General features: G+C 56.4%; 1 protein-coding gene across 5 annotated transcripts in view; it reads left to right on the forward strand.

Annotated features, from left to right (window-relative positions):
* CHD6 (chromodomain helicase DNA binding protein 6) overlaps positions 1–14,754 on the forward strand; it is a 69,146-nt gene that overhangs the window by 39,158 nt on the left and 15,234 nt on the right. For all 5 annotated transcript variants that reach the window (XM_084296931.1, XM_084296932.1, XM_084296928.1 and 2 more), the window contains exons 18-28: positions 630–809; positions 2,251–2,361; positions 3,506–3,708; positions 4,127–4,326; positions 8,954–9,113; positions 9,550–9,639; positions 10,121–10,224; positions 10,436–10,565; positions 10,838–10,898; positions 11,565–11,622; positions 12,418–12,637. In XM_084296931.1, coding sequence (XP_084153057.1) covers positions 630–809; positions 2,251–2,361; positions 3,506–3,708; positions 4,127–4,326; positions 8,954–9,113; positions 9,550–9,639; positions 10,121–10,224; positions 10,436–10,565; positions 10,838–10,898; positions 11,565–11,622; positions 12,418–12,637 — 1,517 coding nt within the window. The remainder of the gene's footprint in view (positions 1–629; positions 810–2,250; positions 2,362–3,505; positions 3,709–4,126; positions 4,327–8,953; positions 9,114–9,549; positions 9,640–10,120; positions 10,225–10,435; positions 10,566–10,837; positions 10,899–11,564; positions 11,623–12,417; positions 12,638–14,754) is intronic.

A 14,754-nucleotide genomic window follows, 5' to 3' on the forward strand; every position in this document is an offset into this window, starting at 1 on the left:
CCTGGGCTCAAAGCACACAGCTTTCTGCAGCAATTGGTACTGTCACAAGGACACTGGTCCATTGCCTGGTGATGCTGGCCAATATCTGCGTGTCTCTTGCTCTCCTACCAAGAGCTGAAGAGGGCAAAGCCTTTGTCACAGCTCTGCAGTCCCTCATGAGAAGAGCTTGCTGGCTATATTAGCAGGCCACCCAGTCCATTGCAGGGCTGTTTTGAGAGCATTGTGCAGTACTGAGCAGAACTGAAAAGAAGAATGGAGAGAGGAAGAGGCTGAGTAACTACTGGAAGAATAACAAGTGACTGTCACGTTGGAGCAGAGACCTGGGCAGGCTCCCGGGGAGTGAGAGCCCAGTCCCACACGCTCACACTGCTGCTCTTCAGCCTGGCAGGCTGTCCCTGTGCTGCCGTGGGGCTTGCAGACACATGCAGCGCTGTGTCTGTGTGACAAGGGCTGAATTCCATGAGTCCCTCGAGCAGGATTTTGAAGTGACCTCTGTCATGGCAGCAAGAGGTCTGGGCTAGCTTGGGGCATCTCTACCCTTCCTCCTGGGGCAGGGAAGAGCCTTCTCCCACCATGCCAGTGCCCAGAGCAGCTGGCAGGGTTTGGTGACGCATTTGTGTTTCGGACAGGTTCAACAGCTCTCAAAGATGGAGGTGGAGGACCTGCTGCGGAAGGGTGCCTACGGTGCTCTCATGGATGAGGAGGATGAAGGATCCAAGTTCTGTGAGGAGGACATCGATCAGATCCTCCAGCGCAGGACGCAGACCATCACAATCCAGTCTGAGGGGAAGGGCTCCACCTTTGCCAAGGTGTGCCATGCTCCTTGGGAGGGAAGGGGACTCCCTCCCGTGGCGGGGGGGAACGTTTCTGGGCAGGGGCAGTGCAGTGCTGTTGGGCTGAGCTCTTCCCTGCATTGGACTGGAGCTGTGTCTGCCTAGAGGCCAAGCTCTCCTGCCTACCTCTCTGTGCCCAGGAGTGAGACCTTGCTGGGACATGGAGGCAACAGGACACCCTGTCTCAGGATGTCAGCCACTAGGAGGAAATTCTTCACTCAGAGGGTGGTGAGGCACTGAAACAGGTTGCCCAGAGAGGTTGTGGATGCCCCATCCCTGGAGGTGTTCAGGGCCAGACTGGGTGGGGCTTTGGGCAGCCTGGTCCAGTAGAAGTTGTCCCTCCCATCGCAGAGGTGGAACTGGGTGATCTGTAAGGTCCCTCTGTGCTCTCTCCTGGGGCCAGCAGTGTGGGCAGATGCTCTGTGCTGAGAGGTGTGGAGCCACCGCGTGTCCTCGCCAGGGCACTGTGCCGGCAAGGTGCAGGCTCCAATCCCAGGTGGAGGGCTTGGTCTTTTGCTGTGCTCAGGGCTTCTTGCTGAGGCAGCAGGCCATGACCAGAGCTGGAGCCTTTCCCCAGGGTTGTTGTGAGCAGTCAGGCCTCTCCCAGGAGAAGATGGATGAATTCAAAGCCTGGGTGAGCTCCATGTCTGGGAAAAGTCACAGGGCTCATCTCGTGCTCATGGCCTGAGCTTATCTGACCTGGAGTCTGTTACCTTCCCTGTCTTTCTGGACACTGGTGCTGCCTGGGTGTGATGCTTTGCTAAACAGAAACGCAGGTGGGAGCCAAGGCTGCCAGCAGTGTGGGAGGATAGTGTGGGACCTTCAGCACAGCCAGGCCACAGCCTGTGTGTCCAGCCTCATTCTTCTTCTGCCACAAGACTTGGCTCTGCAAGAAGACCCCTGGGGAAGTGGCAGGACTTGGCTGCTGGCCTCCATAATGCCAGCAGCTGTTGGCTGCCGTGCTGCGGGGATCTGTGTGCCATGGGGTCCTGACAGCCCCACACGAGCAGCCTCCTGCAGCCTGCCCACTGCAGGGAGCCCAAGGCGCCAGCTCTGTGCCACGCTGACGCCTGGTGTCCACGGGGATGCCATCTGGCTGTCCTCCCCTTACAGGCGGCACAACCCAGGCTCTGTTTCCAGGCAGAAATGCAGCAGATTGGGGCTCAGCTTTCTTTTCTAACAGAGCCCACTGGCATGTGTCAGTGCAGGGTGTAACAACCTGCTGCAGGTATCCCTGCTTGAGCAAGGGGGTTGGACCAGGTGACCGCCAGAGGTTTCTTCCAACCTTAACCATCCTGCGATCCTGTGTGGCAGCCAGGCTGTCCGCTGCAGGCAGATGTGTTACGGATCTCTGTGGGGGGAAAGCATATCAGGATGGTGGGTTGTATCCTGTTCACTCATCTTCTCTCACTCCCAGGCCAGCTTTGTAGCATCAGGAAACAGAACTGACATTTCCTTAGATGACCCAAACTTCTGGCAAAAGTGGGCCAAAATAGCAGAGCTCGATACAGATGCCAAGAACGAAAAGGTAAGATCCAGCTCGTGGCCTGTGTGCCCCACAGCTGATATACAACGCCCCGCATTCAGACAAGTCTGGGGGGTTGTTCAGAGGCCATGTGGGTGAGGCTCAGTATCCGAGTTTGCTTGCTAGAAACAAACCACTCTAAAACCCAAACATGAACAGGAGTAAGGGGAGCCTCCCAGGGATTCTCCTGGCCTGGTGGATCAAGCAAGGACAGGCTTGGATTGTGCTGCTCCTTTCTGCATCTGCGTTTGCAGCTCTGCTGTCCTGCCTTCAGGCTAGTGATGGGAGCAAGGAATAAAGCCGGGGGGATCCAGCAGGCCCATCACCATGGCTGGGCAAGGGGATGCAGACCACGAATGGGTGCTCCAGCAGTCCTGCCTGTTGCCCCCCCTGGCAAACAGGCTCCTTCCCACAGCCACCATGGGAAATGTGGCAGCTGGAGCTGCAGGGAGCTGGTGCTTGGCTTCCTCTGCTCTGGTAGCAAAGCTGCCAAACCTTCCCCGTGCATCTCTGGGGGCATCTCCCATGGGCAGCGTTCTTGTTCTCAGCTCTGCCTGCTGTGCCTGAGAGCTGAGGGGCTGCTGGTGACTCAGTGCATGTCTGGAGGCAGAACAGACGGGGTCCCAGCCCTCTCCTCCTGCCCCGAGCTGGGCTGCTGATGACATAGATACATTTAGCAGGGTGATGGGAAGAAAAAGAAGTATGTACATACCATTTAATTTCATATTGCTCCCTCCTGCACCTTCTTGTAGCCACCTTTCTTCTCTTTCCTCCCACCTACCAACAGAATTTACACCTCCTTCAGCACAGCTTGTCCCAGGCATTCCTGGGAGAGCCAGGAGCGTAATTCAGAGCTGAATCAGGTGCTGAACATCAGTAGTTTGAACCCTGAGAGCCCGACTTTCAGCCTGATTGTTCAGGGTGAATTTTCTGCTGGCCAAGAATTACCTCGTGTGTGCAGACAAAGCCACATGGAGTGAGCTTGGAGCAGATATCGTAGTGGCAAGGTGGTGACCAGCCCCAGGGCTGGTGAGCCAGTACTGGGAGTTGTGAACAGAGCCAGGGAGCAGCATGGTGGGCTTACTGTGCCATGATAAAGGGCAGGTTTTTCCACCCATTCCTGGATGTGTTCTCTATGTTCCTGTAGGAGAGCTTGGTCATTGACAGGCCCCGGGTGCGGAAGCAAACCAAACACTACAACTCCTTCGAGGAGGACGAGCTGATGGAGTTCTCTGAGCTGGACAGTGACTCGGATGAGCGACCCACGCGCTCACGGCGCTTCAATGAGAAGACCCGGCGCTACCTGCGGGCTGAGTGCTTCCGCGTGGAGAAGAATCTGCTCATATTCGGGTGAGTCTCACCCCCTCCTTGAGTCAACAACCACAGCCCGCTTCAGAGATGGGCCTCCAGCTGCCACAGTCACTTTCTGTCCGTCCGGAGCAATGAATGCCTGAGGCAGTGTTCCCTTCTTCAAGCAATGGCCTCCCTAGTGGGACCTGCCTTGGTAGGCTCTAAGCAAACTTTTGGACTGGAAGGAGAGTTAGGGGGCAAAGCAGGAGCTGGCAGTCAGGGCATCCAGCATCTGCTCCTACCTCTGGCCTGTTCAGTCCCGTGCAAACCTCTTCCCCATCTCTGCTCCTATAATACGGGGGCGTGACACCCCCAATCCTTGGGAGCTGTGCCACTGTGTGAGCTTGTGGAGAGAGGTGCCAACGAGGTCTCTCGTTGCACAGGAGAGTTTATTGTATCCCTGTTACTGCTCTTTCAGCTGGGGACGTTGGAAAGATATCCTGACCCATGGGCGGTTCAAGTGGCACCTGAATGAGAAGGACATGGAGATGATTTGTCGGGCCTTGCTGGTCTACTGCGTCAAACACTACAAAGGGGATGAGAAGATAAAGAGTTTTATCTGGGATCTCATCACGCCAACGAAGGATGGCCAGAACCAGGCTCTGCAGAATCACTCAGGTATTGCGTGTTCTCTCTGCCATTGCACCAGTACTCGCCACCAGTGTGCCCGTGTGCAGGACCAAGGCTGCAGAATTGAAAGCAAAGCTGTTTGAAACAGCCAGAAAGCACAGAGAAAGTGGCTGCCATGGAGTTGGCCTCTCCACAGACCTCAGAGACAGCATCAGGGTCTGGCTGAGCGGGGGATGACATTTCATTGCTCCCAGTGCCTGTTTGGCTCTGGCTAGTGCCAAACAGAGCCTTGCAGGGGGAGCAGAGATGGCAACCCTGCTTTCGGAGAGGGGGCTACAAAGTTCTCCCTGGCTCATGAATACTCTCAGAGTTTTTGTGTGCTGGGGGACATCGTGCAGTGAGCTCATGGGGTGTAGGTGACCACGTGAACATGTTGGCTGGGATAGTTATGAGGGTGCTTATTCCACTCTGAGTGCAGAATTGCCTGGCTGTTCCTCAGGGCATCACAGGATGCAGAGTGGATCATCACACAGGGACCTGCCTGCTTGCTGGTCAGCCCAGTGCTAAAGCTAATGTTGAGACTGCCTGGCACTGCCTGTGGCTGCCCAGTGCCCTGACTATGGCAGAGAAAGCTGGCGCTGTAGTCTCTGCAGCCATCTCATCCCCAGTCACCAGCTTGTGGTTCCTGTCCCTGACACACTGGTCTGCAGTGCGTGTCCCCGTCGGTGGAGGTGCAGCGTTGCTGGTTTGTCCTGAGACCTCTGCAGTGCAGAATTGCATCGTAAGGCGATGCTGCCTTCTCCCACTCCACCTAATTGGACCCTTTACCTCATGTTTGCCTGTGCCTTCTCTGTTCAGAAGACTACTACATGTATTTTCCAGCATGTGTGATGTCTAAATACCCCACATATCATACCAGATGTTCAGATTTAATTGCATCTGGATTCTGTTGGGCTGAGGCTCCTAGTTTGTCCTCAGCTTTGGATAGGGTCCACACACAGCTCTTGTCCTGCTCTCCTGCTGTCCCTCTTACTCTGCCTGGGGAGTGGGGCACTGCAGACTCACCCCCATGCCTGCATTGCAGCATATGCTGTCTGTAGGCATTTCTTGCAGCACAGCACATAGCTGTAGATGGCATCATTCAGCCACAGTGGTCTTTGTCTTTAATGGTACGAAGACAGAGCCTGTGCTGGCTCCTTGGAGCAGCTGGTGGGTTGCAGCCGGGGACACGTGGTCACTGCCCGCTCTGTGTCAGAGGACTCCACCGACTGAGTGTGACTTTCAGGACAGGTGAGTTGGGCTGGGCGAGCTGTTGGGGGAGTCCCTGGCACTCCTGCAGGGTGGGCAAGCCCCACGGCTGTGTGCTGCTTTGCTGGGCAGCTGGTGATGTATGGCACAAGGTGAGTAGTAAGGACAGCGAGCCATGCTGAAGCCTCAGGCTCTTCCACCTGTTTGAAGACGGTGGCGTACAGGTGGAGCACCTCTGGAGAAGTGCTGTTGCTGAACCCCAAGGGCATGCTGAGCATTACTTGGTGATCAAACACCATGGTGCAGTCTTGAGACCCTCAAGAGAAGTTCAACAGGAGCTGGCTACGTGCACCTGCAGCCCAGAAAGCCAGCGGCATCCTGTGACCAGCAGGGTGAGGGAGGCGATCATCCCCTTCTACTCCACTCTTGTGAGACCCTACCTGGAACACCGTGTTCAGCCCTGGGGACCCCAGTACAAGAAGGACATAGACGTGTACTGGTGTGACTCCAGAGGAGGGCCATGAAGGTGGTCAATGGGCTGGAGCACCACTCCTGTGAGGACAGGCTGGGGGAGTTGGGGTTGTTCAGCCTGAAGGCTCTAGAGAGCTTTTTTTTTTCCCAGCAACCTAAGAGGGGGCTACAGGAAAGCTAGAGAGGGACTGTCAGGGAGTGTAGTGATAGGAGAAAGAGTAATTGTTTTAAACTAAAAAAGGGTAGGATCTAGATTAGACGTTATGAAAAAATTCTTTACTCCAAGGGTGGTGAGGCACTGGCACGGGTTGCCCAGTGAAGCTGTGGGTGCCCCATCCCTGGAGGTGTTCAAGGCCAGGCCAGATGGGGCTTGGAGCAAGCTGGTCTGATGGAAGGTGTCCCTGCCCATGGCAGAGGGGTTGGAATTAGATGATCTGTAAGGTCCCTTCCAACCCAAACCATTCTGTGACCCAGCATAACCATTCCCTTCTGTCTGGAAATGTCTGTGCAGGGTGAGCTCTGAGCGTGTGGCTTTCAGTGGCTTTCTCCAGTTGCTTCTTGCTAAGTGAGCCACTTCAGCAGTGCTGCCTCGTGCTCTCGCCGTGCAGCCCTGCCCATAGCAGCACTGGGGCTGAACTTGAGCGCCTTGTGGAGAGCAGAGCAAGAGTAAGAAATGAACTGGCTGATACTGGGCTTGATTTAGGTAATGCCAAGTAATGAACAAGCTGCGGTTTCAGTGAAGGGTCAGTAATGCTCTACTGAAAGAGCAGAACTATAAATGATGCTTTTGGATATTTAGCAGAGGAAAGCAACCTGGAGCTTCTCCATCAGTTCCTCAGAACGGCTTTTCCCGGCTGTGGAATCTTGACCAGGGGGACAACAAAACCATCTAGCCTGACCACAGGAGGTGGAGGAGAGCAGAGCCTCCGTTGCAGAGCAGACATACATGTACATCAAGTGCTGCTGTGGCTCTCTGAGGAGCCTGAGATCTCCTGCTTGCAGAGAGCTGACCAGGCAAGATGTGCTCCAGGTGCCCCAGATGTGCAGAAAGCAGCAGATACCTCCAGCCCCTGCTGGTTCCTCCTGCAGACTGTGCCTTGTCAATCCTGTAGCAGTGTGACTACAAGAGGATGAGCAGAGCCTGCAGCCAGCACCCCCCCAGAGCTCTGCTGTGATCCACCCCACAGATGGACGGGACAGAAGTGCTGCAGCACTTTTTTCCCCTTCATATGCGCGTGCAGGACAGGACAGTTGCAAGATGCTGCCTTGGAAGTGGCTGCCCAGGGTGCAGCTCATCTCTCTTGGAGTACTTCGAGCAATAATGCCCCCACCGGGCATCGTTTCCCCGTTCTGCTGTGAACTCACATTTTATTTCAAGGTTGGAAATGTGTTTAATTTTCAGCTCCAGCCACTGGATACTGCTTTATCTTTGTCAGCCAGATGGAACTACATTGCTTTGCCATTCAGTGTGTCTGCCCAGTGCAAATACCCCCCCAGTGATCTGGTTCCCACATAGCCCTCCACATGATGTATGGAATAGGAAACAACCCCCAGATATCAGATCATCGGGATTATTTTCTGTTCTTTGAGCATGTTGGAGCCTCTTGTTTGAACTCGTGTCCAAAATTACCGTGTCGTCCCTGGAGAGTGAATTTCGGAGCAGGCTTTGTTGTCTAGGTAAGGCTGTAAGAGCTGTGCCCGGGGACCAAGGTCTCTTCCATGCTTCTCTTTGATAATTTTATACATCTCGTTATCACTTGAGATCAGCACTGCACTTAGCACTCACGGCAGTGCAGTTTGTGTGGTGATCCCCATGTTTTTCTTGGAGATAGTCTCCCACTCCAGGTTTACCCCACACACTTCACTGACAGATCCTTCACCTACACTTGGCGGAGCTGAAAAGCGTTATAAATACCCCAAGATCTGTCAGCTCTGATCCATCTGAGATGTGTCACATCTATCTCATGTGATGCAAACAAAAATGGCACGTCATGTTAAACAGCATGTCAGAGTGCTGCTCACTGGCTTTATCAGCCAGCCCTGTAGTGTTATCAAAAGATAACAGCCTGTTTTGTAAAATCTTTCCTCTCCTGATCCAGTGCTGGCTGACAGTTTCATCAGAGCTGTTGCAATGACAGAGGAACGAGTCTTCCCATGATTTTACCCAGCCCAGTCCTTCTTTACAGTCATCCCTCTTCACCTTTCTGAAACAGCTTTTCAGCTGTCAGGCCAAGCCCCCCCCTAGTCTCTGGCACAAAATCTCAAAGACTGTGATGATGTTTGGTGCTCTGTGCTAGGAGGGGACACAGGAGGTCTGATGAGCTGGACTGAGTGCTTTCAGGTGTCTCCCGGGTCCTAGGCTTTGGGTAGAGGAGAAACTGTGGCGTGGAGACAGGAGTGAGGTTGCTGTGGCACTCAGCTGCGTTTGGAGGAGTTTCATCACCCTGTGCAACCTCAGTCCACTTCTGGGGCTGGAAGAAGAGGTGTGAGGTGCAGGAGGCTCCGAGCTGTGGCACGGTGTTAATTATTTACATACAGCTCACCTGGGGCACAGGCTGGCGCCCAGGGGCTGCTGGTGGCTCCCTGAGCTTCGTGGGGTCACTGGGGCTGGCACTGCAGCCCCCCCAGGCCCTGCGGCTGCCACAGGCACCCAGATGCAGCAGCAGAGGGGGTGCTGGGTGGGCAGACAGAGACGGGGAAAGGTGCTGGGGGTGTCGAGCCCCACAGCCCAGCGTGGCGTGGGTCCTGCTGGTCGGTAGCAGCAGTTTGGATCCCTGGGCACGTGCGCCTTTCTACTCATCTCCCTAACCCTGGCTCGCCGAGATGCATCTGGGAGCCTCGCAAGGCCTCCTCCAGCTCCTGGTTGTGCTGCTGTGCCCGGACAGTGCCGTGCCAGGGGTGCCTGGCCTGGCCCGTGGTGCCCATGATGCTCACTTGCTGCCGCTTGCTGTTACAGGCTTGTCAGCGCCGGTGCCCAGAGGCAGGAAGGGGAAGAAAACGAAGAACCAGATGCTGCTTCCTGAGATAAAGAACGCAGACTGGCTTGCTACCTGCAACCCTGAGGTGGTCCTGCACGATGACAGCTACAAGAAGCACCTCAAACAGCACTGCAACAAGTGAGTGCAGGAGCCCGCAGCAGCTTCTGGGGGCTGCAGGCTGAGCTCCTTTAGCATGGAGGGGGTGGGGGAGAGCCATGAAGGGCTCAGCACATGCAGATCATCGTGCTGGGCTGCTCTCGTGATGCTCCTCCAGCTGACGAGGTGGGAGCAGTGTTCTGGGCAGCAAACCCATGACCACAGGGCCCAGCAAAGCTCAGGGCCAGGAATTGTGGCATGGCAGGGTGTGGCCGGTGCCTACCCTGCGGGGAGACAGATGGCTTTGAGAAAATGTGTCATCCCATGTGGGAAAACAGCGTCGGGGACAGGTTTCCCTGCCCTCACTGACCTCACAGCATGTCCCTGCAGATGCTTCAGCGAGGGCCTTTGGGTCAGGCCCTGGGCTGGCTTTGAGCACCTGCGTGCTAGCGTGTGTTCCTCTGTGTGTCCGCGGCAGGGTGCTGCTGCGGGTGCGGATGCTCTACTACCTGAAGGCCGAGGTGCTGGGGGAGGCTGCTGACAAAGCCTTCGAGGGCACCCCTGCCAGGTAGGAACTTACAGTGAACCCCAGCATTGCTTCTTACGGGAATGGTTGGGGCTCCTGGTGCTTCAGAGGGGACTGTGATACACTCAGCTTAACTTCCCAGAGCAGGACAAGCTGCCTTCCCCGGGGTGGTTTGTACCTGCACAGCTCCATCAGCATAAGTTTGTCTGGAGGGGGCATTGCAATCCACCCTGCCAGATGTGCAGTTCCTTTGGGTCTGGTTGGCCTGAGGTGGTTTCTCCCAGCAGACAGAAGCTCCGTTCCCCTGGTATTGCTCAGGCGGGAGGGCAGAGGGGCTGTGCGCTCTCCCCATCTCTGGAGAAAGGGTGAGGAAGGCAGTGGGTGCAGTGGAGCAGACACCACCAATCGGCCCCCAAGCCAAGGGGCAGATGTTCCTGTCTCGCTCCGCCCCTGGGTGTGCAGTGCCCAGTGTGCTGCAGTGCCTGGTGAGGCTGGGAGAGCACTCGTGCCTTGTCTGCCACAGGGAGCTGGATGTGCTGCTGCCGGACATCGACTACGTGGAGATCCCCGTGGACTGGTGGAACGCTGAGGCTGATAAATCTCTGCTCATTGGCGTCTTCAAGCACGGTATGTACCCTGCTGGTCTGCTGGGTGCCGGTGTGTGAGAGGGACCCGAGCAGCTGGCCAGGGTTCTGCATTTCTGTGGGTGATAATTGCTCTCACGGCAGCACAAATAAGAGTGTGAGAGCCAGATGGACATTCGGAGGTTCACCTGAACCAGGCTCAGGCCTGGTCTTACTCTCTCTTTCTCCTCCTTGATGGCTGTGGCCACTGGCAGGTTACGAGAGGTACAACGCCATGCGGGCAGACCCAGCGCTGTGTTTCCTGGAGAAGGTGGGCATGCCAGATGAGAAGCTGCTCTCTGCAGAGCAGGGCGTCAGCGACGGGGCTCAGGACGCTGCTGAAAGGTGGGCAGGTGATGGAACTGAGCCCCTGTGGGCTGTCCAGCTCACTCCTGGGGGCCACGTTAGAAGTGGGGTGCTGCTGAGGGGTGAGCTGTGCTTACAGAGCGCAGTGAGGGGAGAAGGAAACAGATGTGGATGTGAGCACAGCAGGCAGCAGGGAAGGCAGGGGGGAGCTGGCTCCCTGGGACGAGTCAGAGGGTTGGCCCTGCTGGTCCCCCACTCCTGCAGGCAGCAGGCACTGCCACTGCCAGGGACTAATTCACTGTCTTACCCAGGGGCAGCATGGACAAGGAAGAGAGCAGTGGAGAAAAAATGGAAGGGCTGCCAAAGCAGGAGGTGAGTGAGATTCACGGTGATCGATGCACACCTGCTGCTGCCCTGCCTGCTGTCCTGCCTCACGCTGCAGACTGGGCTCAGCTCTGCCATGGGGTGTGGGTGAACCAGTGCTGCCCGTGGCCCTGCCCTGTGCAGGCGTTGCTGTGCCAAGCACAGGCTCTGTCCCGTGTCATTTCTGCCTGCTGGAGCACAGCTGCTTCCTGCTGACCTGGACAGCATCTGCCCCACAGGGAGCAGAGAGGGATCGGGGGCTGGGGTTAGGGCTGGGCGATCCTGGCTCTCGCACTTGGCTCCAGGAGCCACTCAGGGCCTTGGCAAAGGAGCCACAAGGGTCCTGAGAGAAATGGCCCTGGTGGAGAGGATGAGCAGTGGATCAGGCAACACATGGGGGTTCGGGGTTCATTTGGAGGCTGTCAGTGCCACTACAGCCCATGTCCTTGTGGTGGACCTCACCCATGGGCTCAAAACAGTGTTCACCTGAACTGGCACCTCCCCTGTCCACACTGCTCTGATCCTGTGTGCTGAGGGATGTGTGTGAGGGCACGGGACACGTGGCCCTGCCAGTCCTGCAGCCCCTGACCCTTTCAGGGCCACGGAGCTGGGGGGGGGCAGTGGGGGCTTCAGTGTAGGTCTGGAGAGCTCCCTGCTGATGGCTTCTTTCTGCAGGACATCGTGGCTGCTGGCGTGGGCGAAGCTGGAGAGAAGCGGGATGAGCCGTCGGCAGGTGAGCCTGTATCTCCCACAGCGTGGCACGTTGCTGCCTGGGGACTGGCACGGGAAAGCCTGAGCCAGAGCACTGGTGCTGCTGAGGTCAGGAGGGGGTTAGGGATGTGCTGGCCTGTGGTAGTGGATGAGAGCTTAACCTGTGACAGTGGTCACCCTGCACCCTGGCTGACAAGCAGATGAAGGGAAGAGGAGGTTCATTTGAAGCCCGTTTGGCCTCCAGCCTACAGGAGCACTGCAGGAGGGGTGGCTGGCTTTGCTTTGCCATCGCCCAGCACAGCTATGGCAAGAGCATTTTGGGGGTGGGAGCGCAGATGTGCTCCGAGAGCCTTCGTCATGCAAGACCCGGGGATGGGCCCTGTGGCAGGGCAGCCAGGGTCCCAAAAAAGAGTGGTACCAAAGCCAGCCATGGGTGCTGGAAGCTGTCAGCCTGTCCTGGCTATGCAGTTGCCTGTGCAGGGTGTGTGCTGGCAGTGCAGTGGGCAGTGCTGGCGGATGCTACAGGCTGGCCAGCCGCTCTGCTGAGCAGGTGGGAGGCAGCGGGGGTCCTGGGGACTGCAGACCTCTGCCTCTGGGCCCTCTCTGAAGGAAGCTCGGACATGGTGAGTGTGTGAGCCAGCAGCTTGAAGGGTACAAAGCCCAGGGGTGGTCACCGCAGCCCCCCTTTCCCAACCGTGGTCACTCATTTCTCCCTGGGAGAAGACAGGAGGGAGCTCTCAGAGCCGGGCAGCAGCACGCGTGAACTCGTGGCTTTGCGGCGTGCATTAAATACTAATGTCCTTGCTGATGTTTGAAGCCCAGGATGGCTCCGACTCAGACAGATCCTGCTGGCCTGTCTCATCCGCCCTCACGGCCAGACTGCGGCGGCTCGTCACTGTCTACCAGCGCTGCAACCGCAAAGAGCTGCCTCCCCGCGCCGAGATGCTGGTGCCCGGTAACCATGGATACTGGCTGCAGGACGAGATGTTCAGGAGAGCCTCAGAGATGGACTCGGTGAACAAAGAAATGCAGAAAAGGTAACAGAGCAGCAGACCCAGGCGGAGGGTCCTTCTCGAGGCTGACTGAGGGCTGCTGAATTCCCTGCCCCCCTGGGTTTACCAAGGTGGATCTCAGCAAGGCTGGCTGTGAGCGTACCACGCAGGTGTGTGTGTCCTTCCTGCGCCTGGGAACTCTGCTCCCAGCCCCAAAGGAGCCTTGTGGCCCCAGGGCTCAGCCTCCATTTTAGTTTGTAGGTAGCGGCTGGTGACAGCGTGAAAGGAAGCTGGGGATATCTCTTCAGGGTCAAATCCAGCATTGGCTGGGCTAGGGATTGCCCTGCAGCAGAATGGGTACTGCTGAGCATTTTTGTGCACTCAGGACCCATCGTGGTTGAGGGGTGGCGGATGGCTGCTGTCACAGCCTGCATGCTTAGACTTTCCACCCCTCGTGGCTCGCACACCACTGCCTTAGCCTCCTGTTAGTAGCCTCAGGAGCCCGCTGGGGGCATATTGCAGCGTTCTCCCATTTTGTTGCATTCCAGCAAGTGGAATGCTGGCAGGACCACGGTCTGGCACCCAGAGTGGCTCTGCAGGAGCTGGACAGGGTGTGAGGCAGGGTCCTTCCTGCACCACTGAGTCCCCAGCGCCCAGCTCTGGCGTGTCCTGCACTGCAGGCCCTCTCTGTTGTCAGCAGTACTCCCTGGTGTCATATTCTGTGAATGTGTCCGTGCTGTGTGAGCCCACGTAACCATTTGGTGTCTGTGCTGTCCTGCGACAGGAGTTCAGGGATTCAGCTATGCTGAATTCTCCCCTTTCACCCGTTTTGAGCATATCTCTTTGTCATTTAACGTGCTTCTCCCTAGTTCTGCCGTGGGAAGCTCTGATGCACTTGTACCTTCCCACCTGCCTTTAACTGCCCCTGAGGATGGTATTACTGGAAGCGCAGCATCCCCCTGCTCACTGCGTGGTTGTAAGGAAGCTGCTCCAGCCCACTGCTCTTCCTCTGATCCTCTTCCAGTTGTACCATCTCTTCTCCAAGGTGGGGGACACCAGTGCTCCTCACAGTGGTCAGGACATGGCTGTGCTGTGGACACCACGACAGCCTGATATTTCTGCATTTTAACTCTGTGGTCTCCTCCCAGGTGTGTCCTAGGTAGCTTCTACCAGCCTTTAATTTGAAGCGTTGTAACAAGCTCCGCTTTGGGCTCAGTGGTTTGGATCATTGATTTTTTTATTGGCTTCATTCATGTCATTTTTCGTTTTGGAGTAAAACAGCTCTACAGAATACTCACAGCCTCTGGAAACAGGGGTGGAAATGCTAATCCGGGTGTATTTTGGTTGCTTTTGGAGCACTGGGAGCTGTCATCGCTTCTGATCTCCCTTGACATGTTCCAGCTGCTTGCAGGCACTGGCACAGAGATGTAATTCAGAGGAGTTCAGATTTGACTTCAAGACTTCTTTAGCACACAGCACTCACCTACAGCCGTGACCTGCTCCTGCTCTTGCCCTACTTTTTGTACCCTAACCTCTTCTCTGCAGCCTGCTTTTCTGTGCTCTGCCTGCCCAGGGCTGTATGTACCCAGTGTGCCCTTCGCCATTTCTCTCCTGGATCATTCCTTTGCCTCATCCCCATGAGATGAAAGCTCAGAGGGTCTGAGGCAGGGTGAAAATTCTGCTGTAACTGTGCTGTAACTGAAAGCCTCCATCACCGGGGCTGCTTTCCTTTAATCACGAGGGGGTGACACCTGCCCCTGCCACCCAGGAATCCTGCTGACTCCTGTTATCAGGGTGGTTGTTACTAGGACCCTAATGACAATGAGCCCCAGTCCCGGCTCACCTCCTGAAGAGGCTGGATGAGAGCTTTGTCTGCAAGGAGCTTCCTTTCAATTTCCTGGTCCATAGGGTTGACTTTTCCATGGAGGTCAAGAGACCAACCTCAGTTTGGCAGAAAGCCAGTAGGGGTGATAGCTTTGTGCCTCCACAGAAGCTGGGCTGGAGCCTGTGTCCCATTGGCAGCACGGTCAGGAACTGTGCTGCTGTTTGGACACCACAGTGAGCCAAGAGTCAGAGTGCCCGTGGCCTTCAGTCCTCCTCGCTGTACACCTTGAGACCTCAGGATCTCAGTGCTCCTCAGTGTGCTCCTCCTGCCAGCTCCC

This window comes from Netta rufina (assembly GCF_964035555.1).
Source record: "Netta rufina genome assembly, chromosome: 16".
Taxonomy (NCBI): domain Eukaryota; kingdom Metazoa; phylum Chordata; class Aves; order Anseriformes; family Anatidae; genus Netta; species Netta rufina.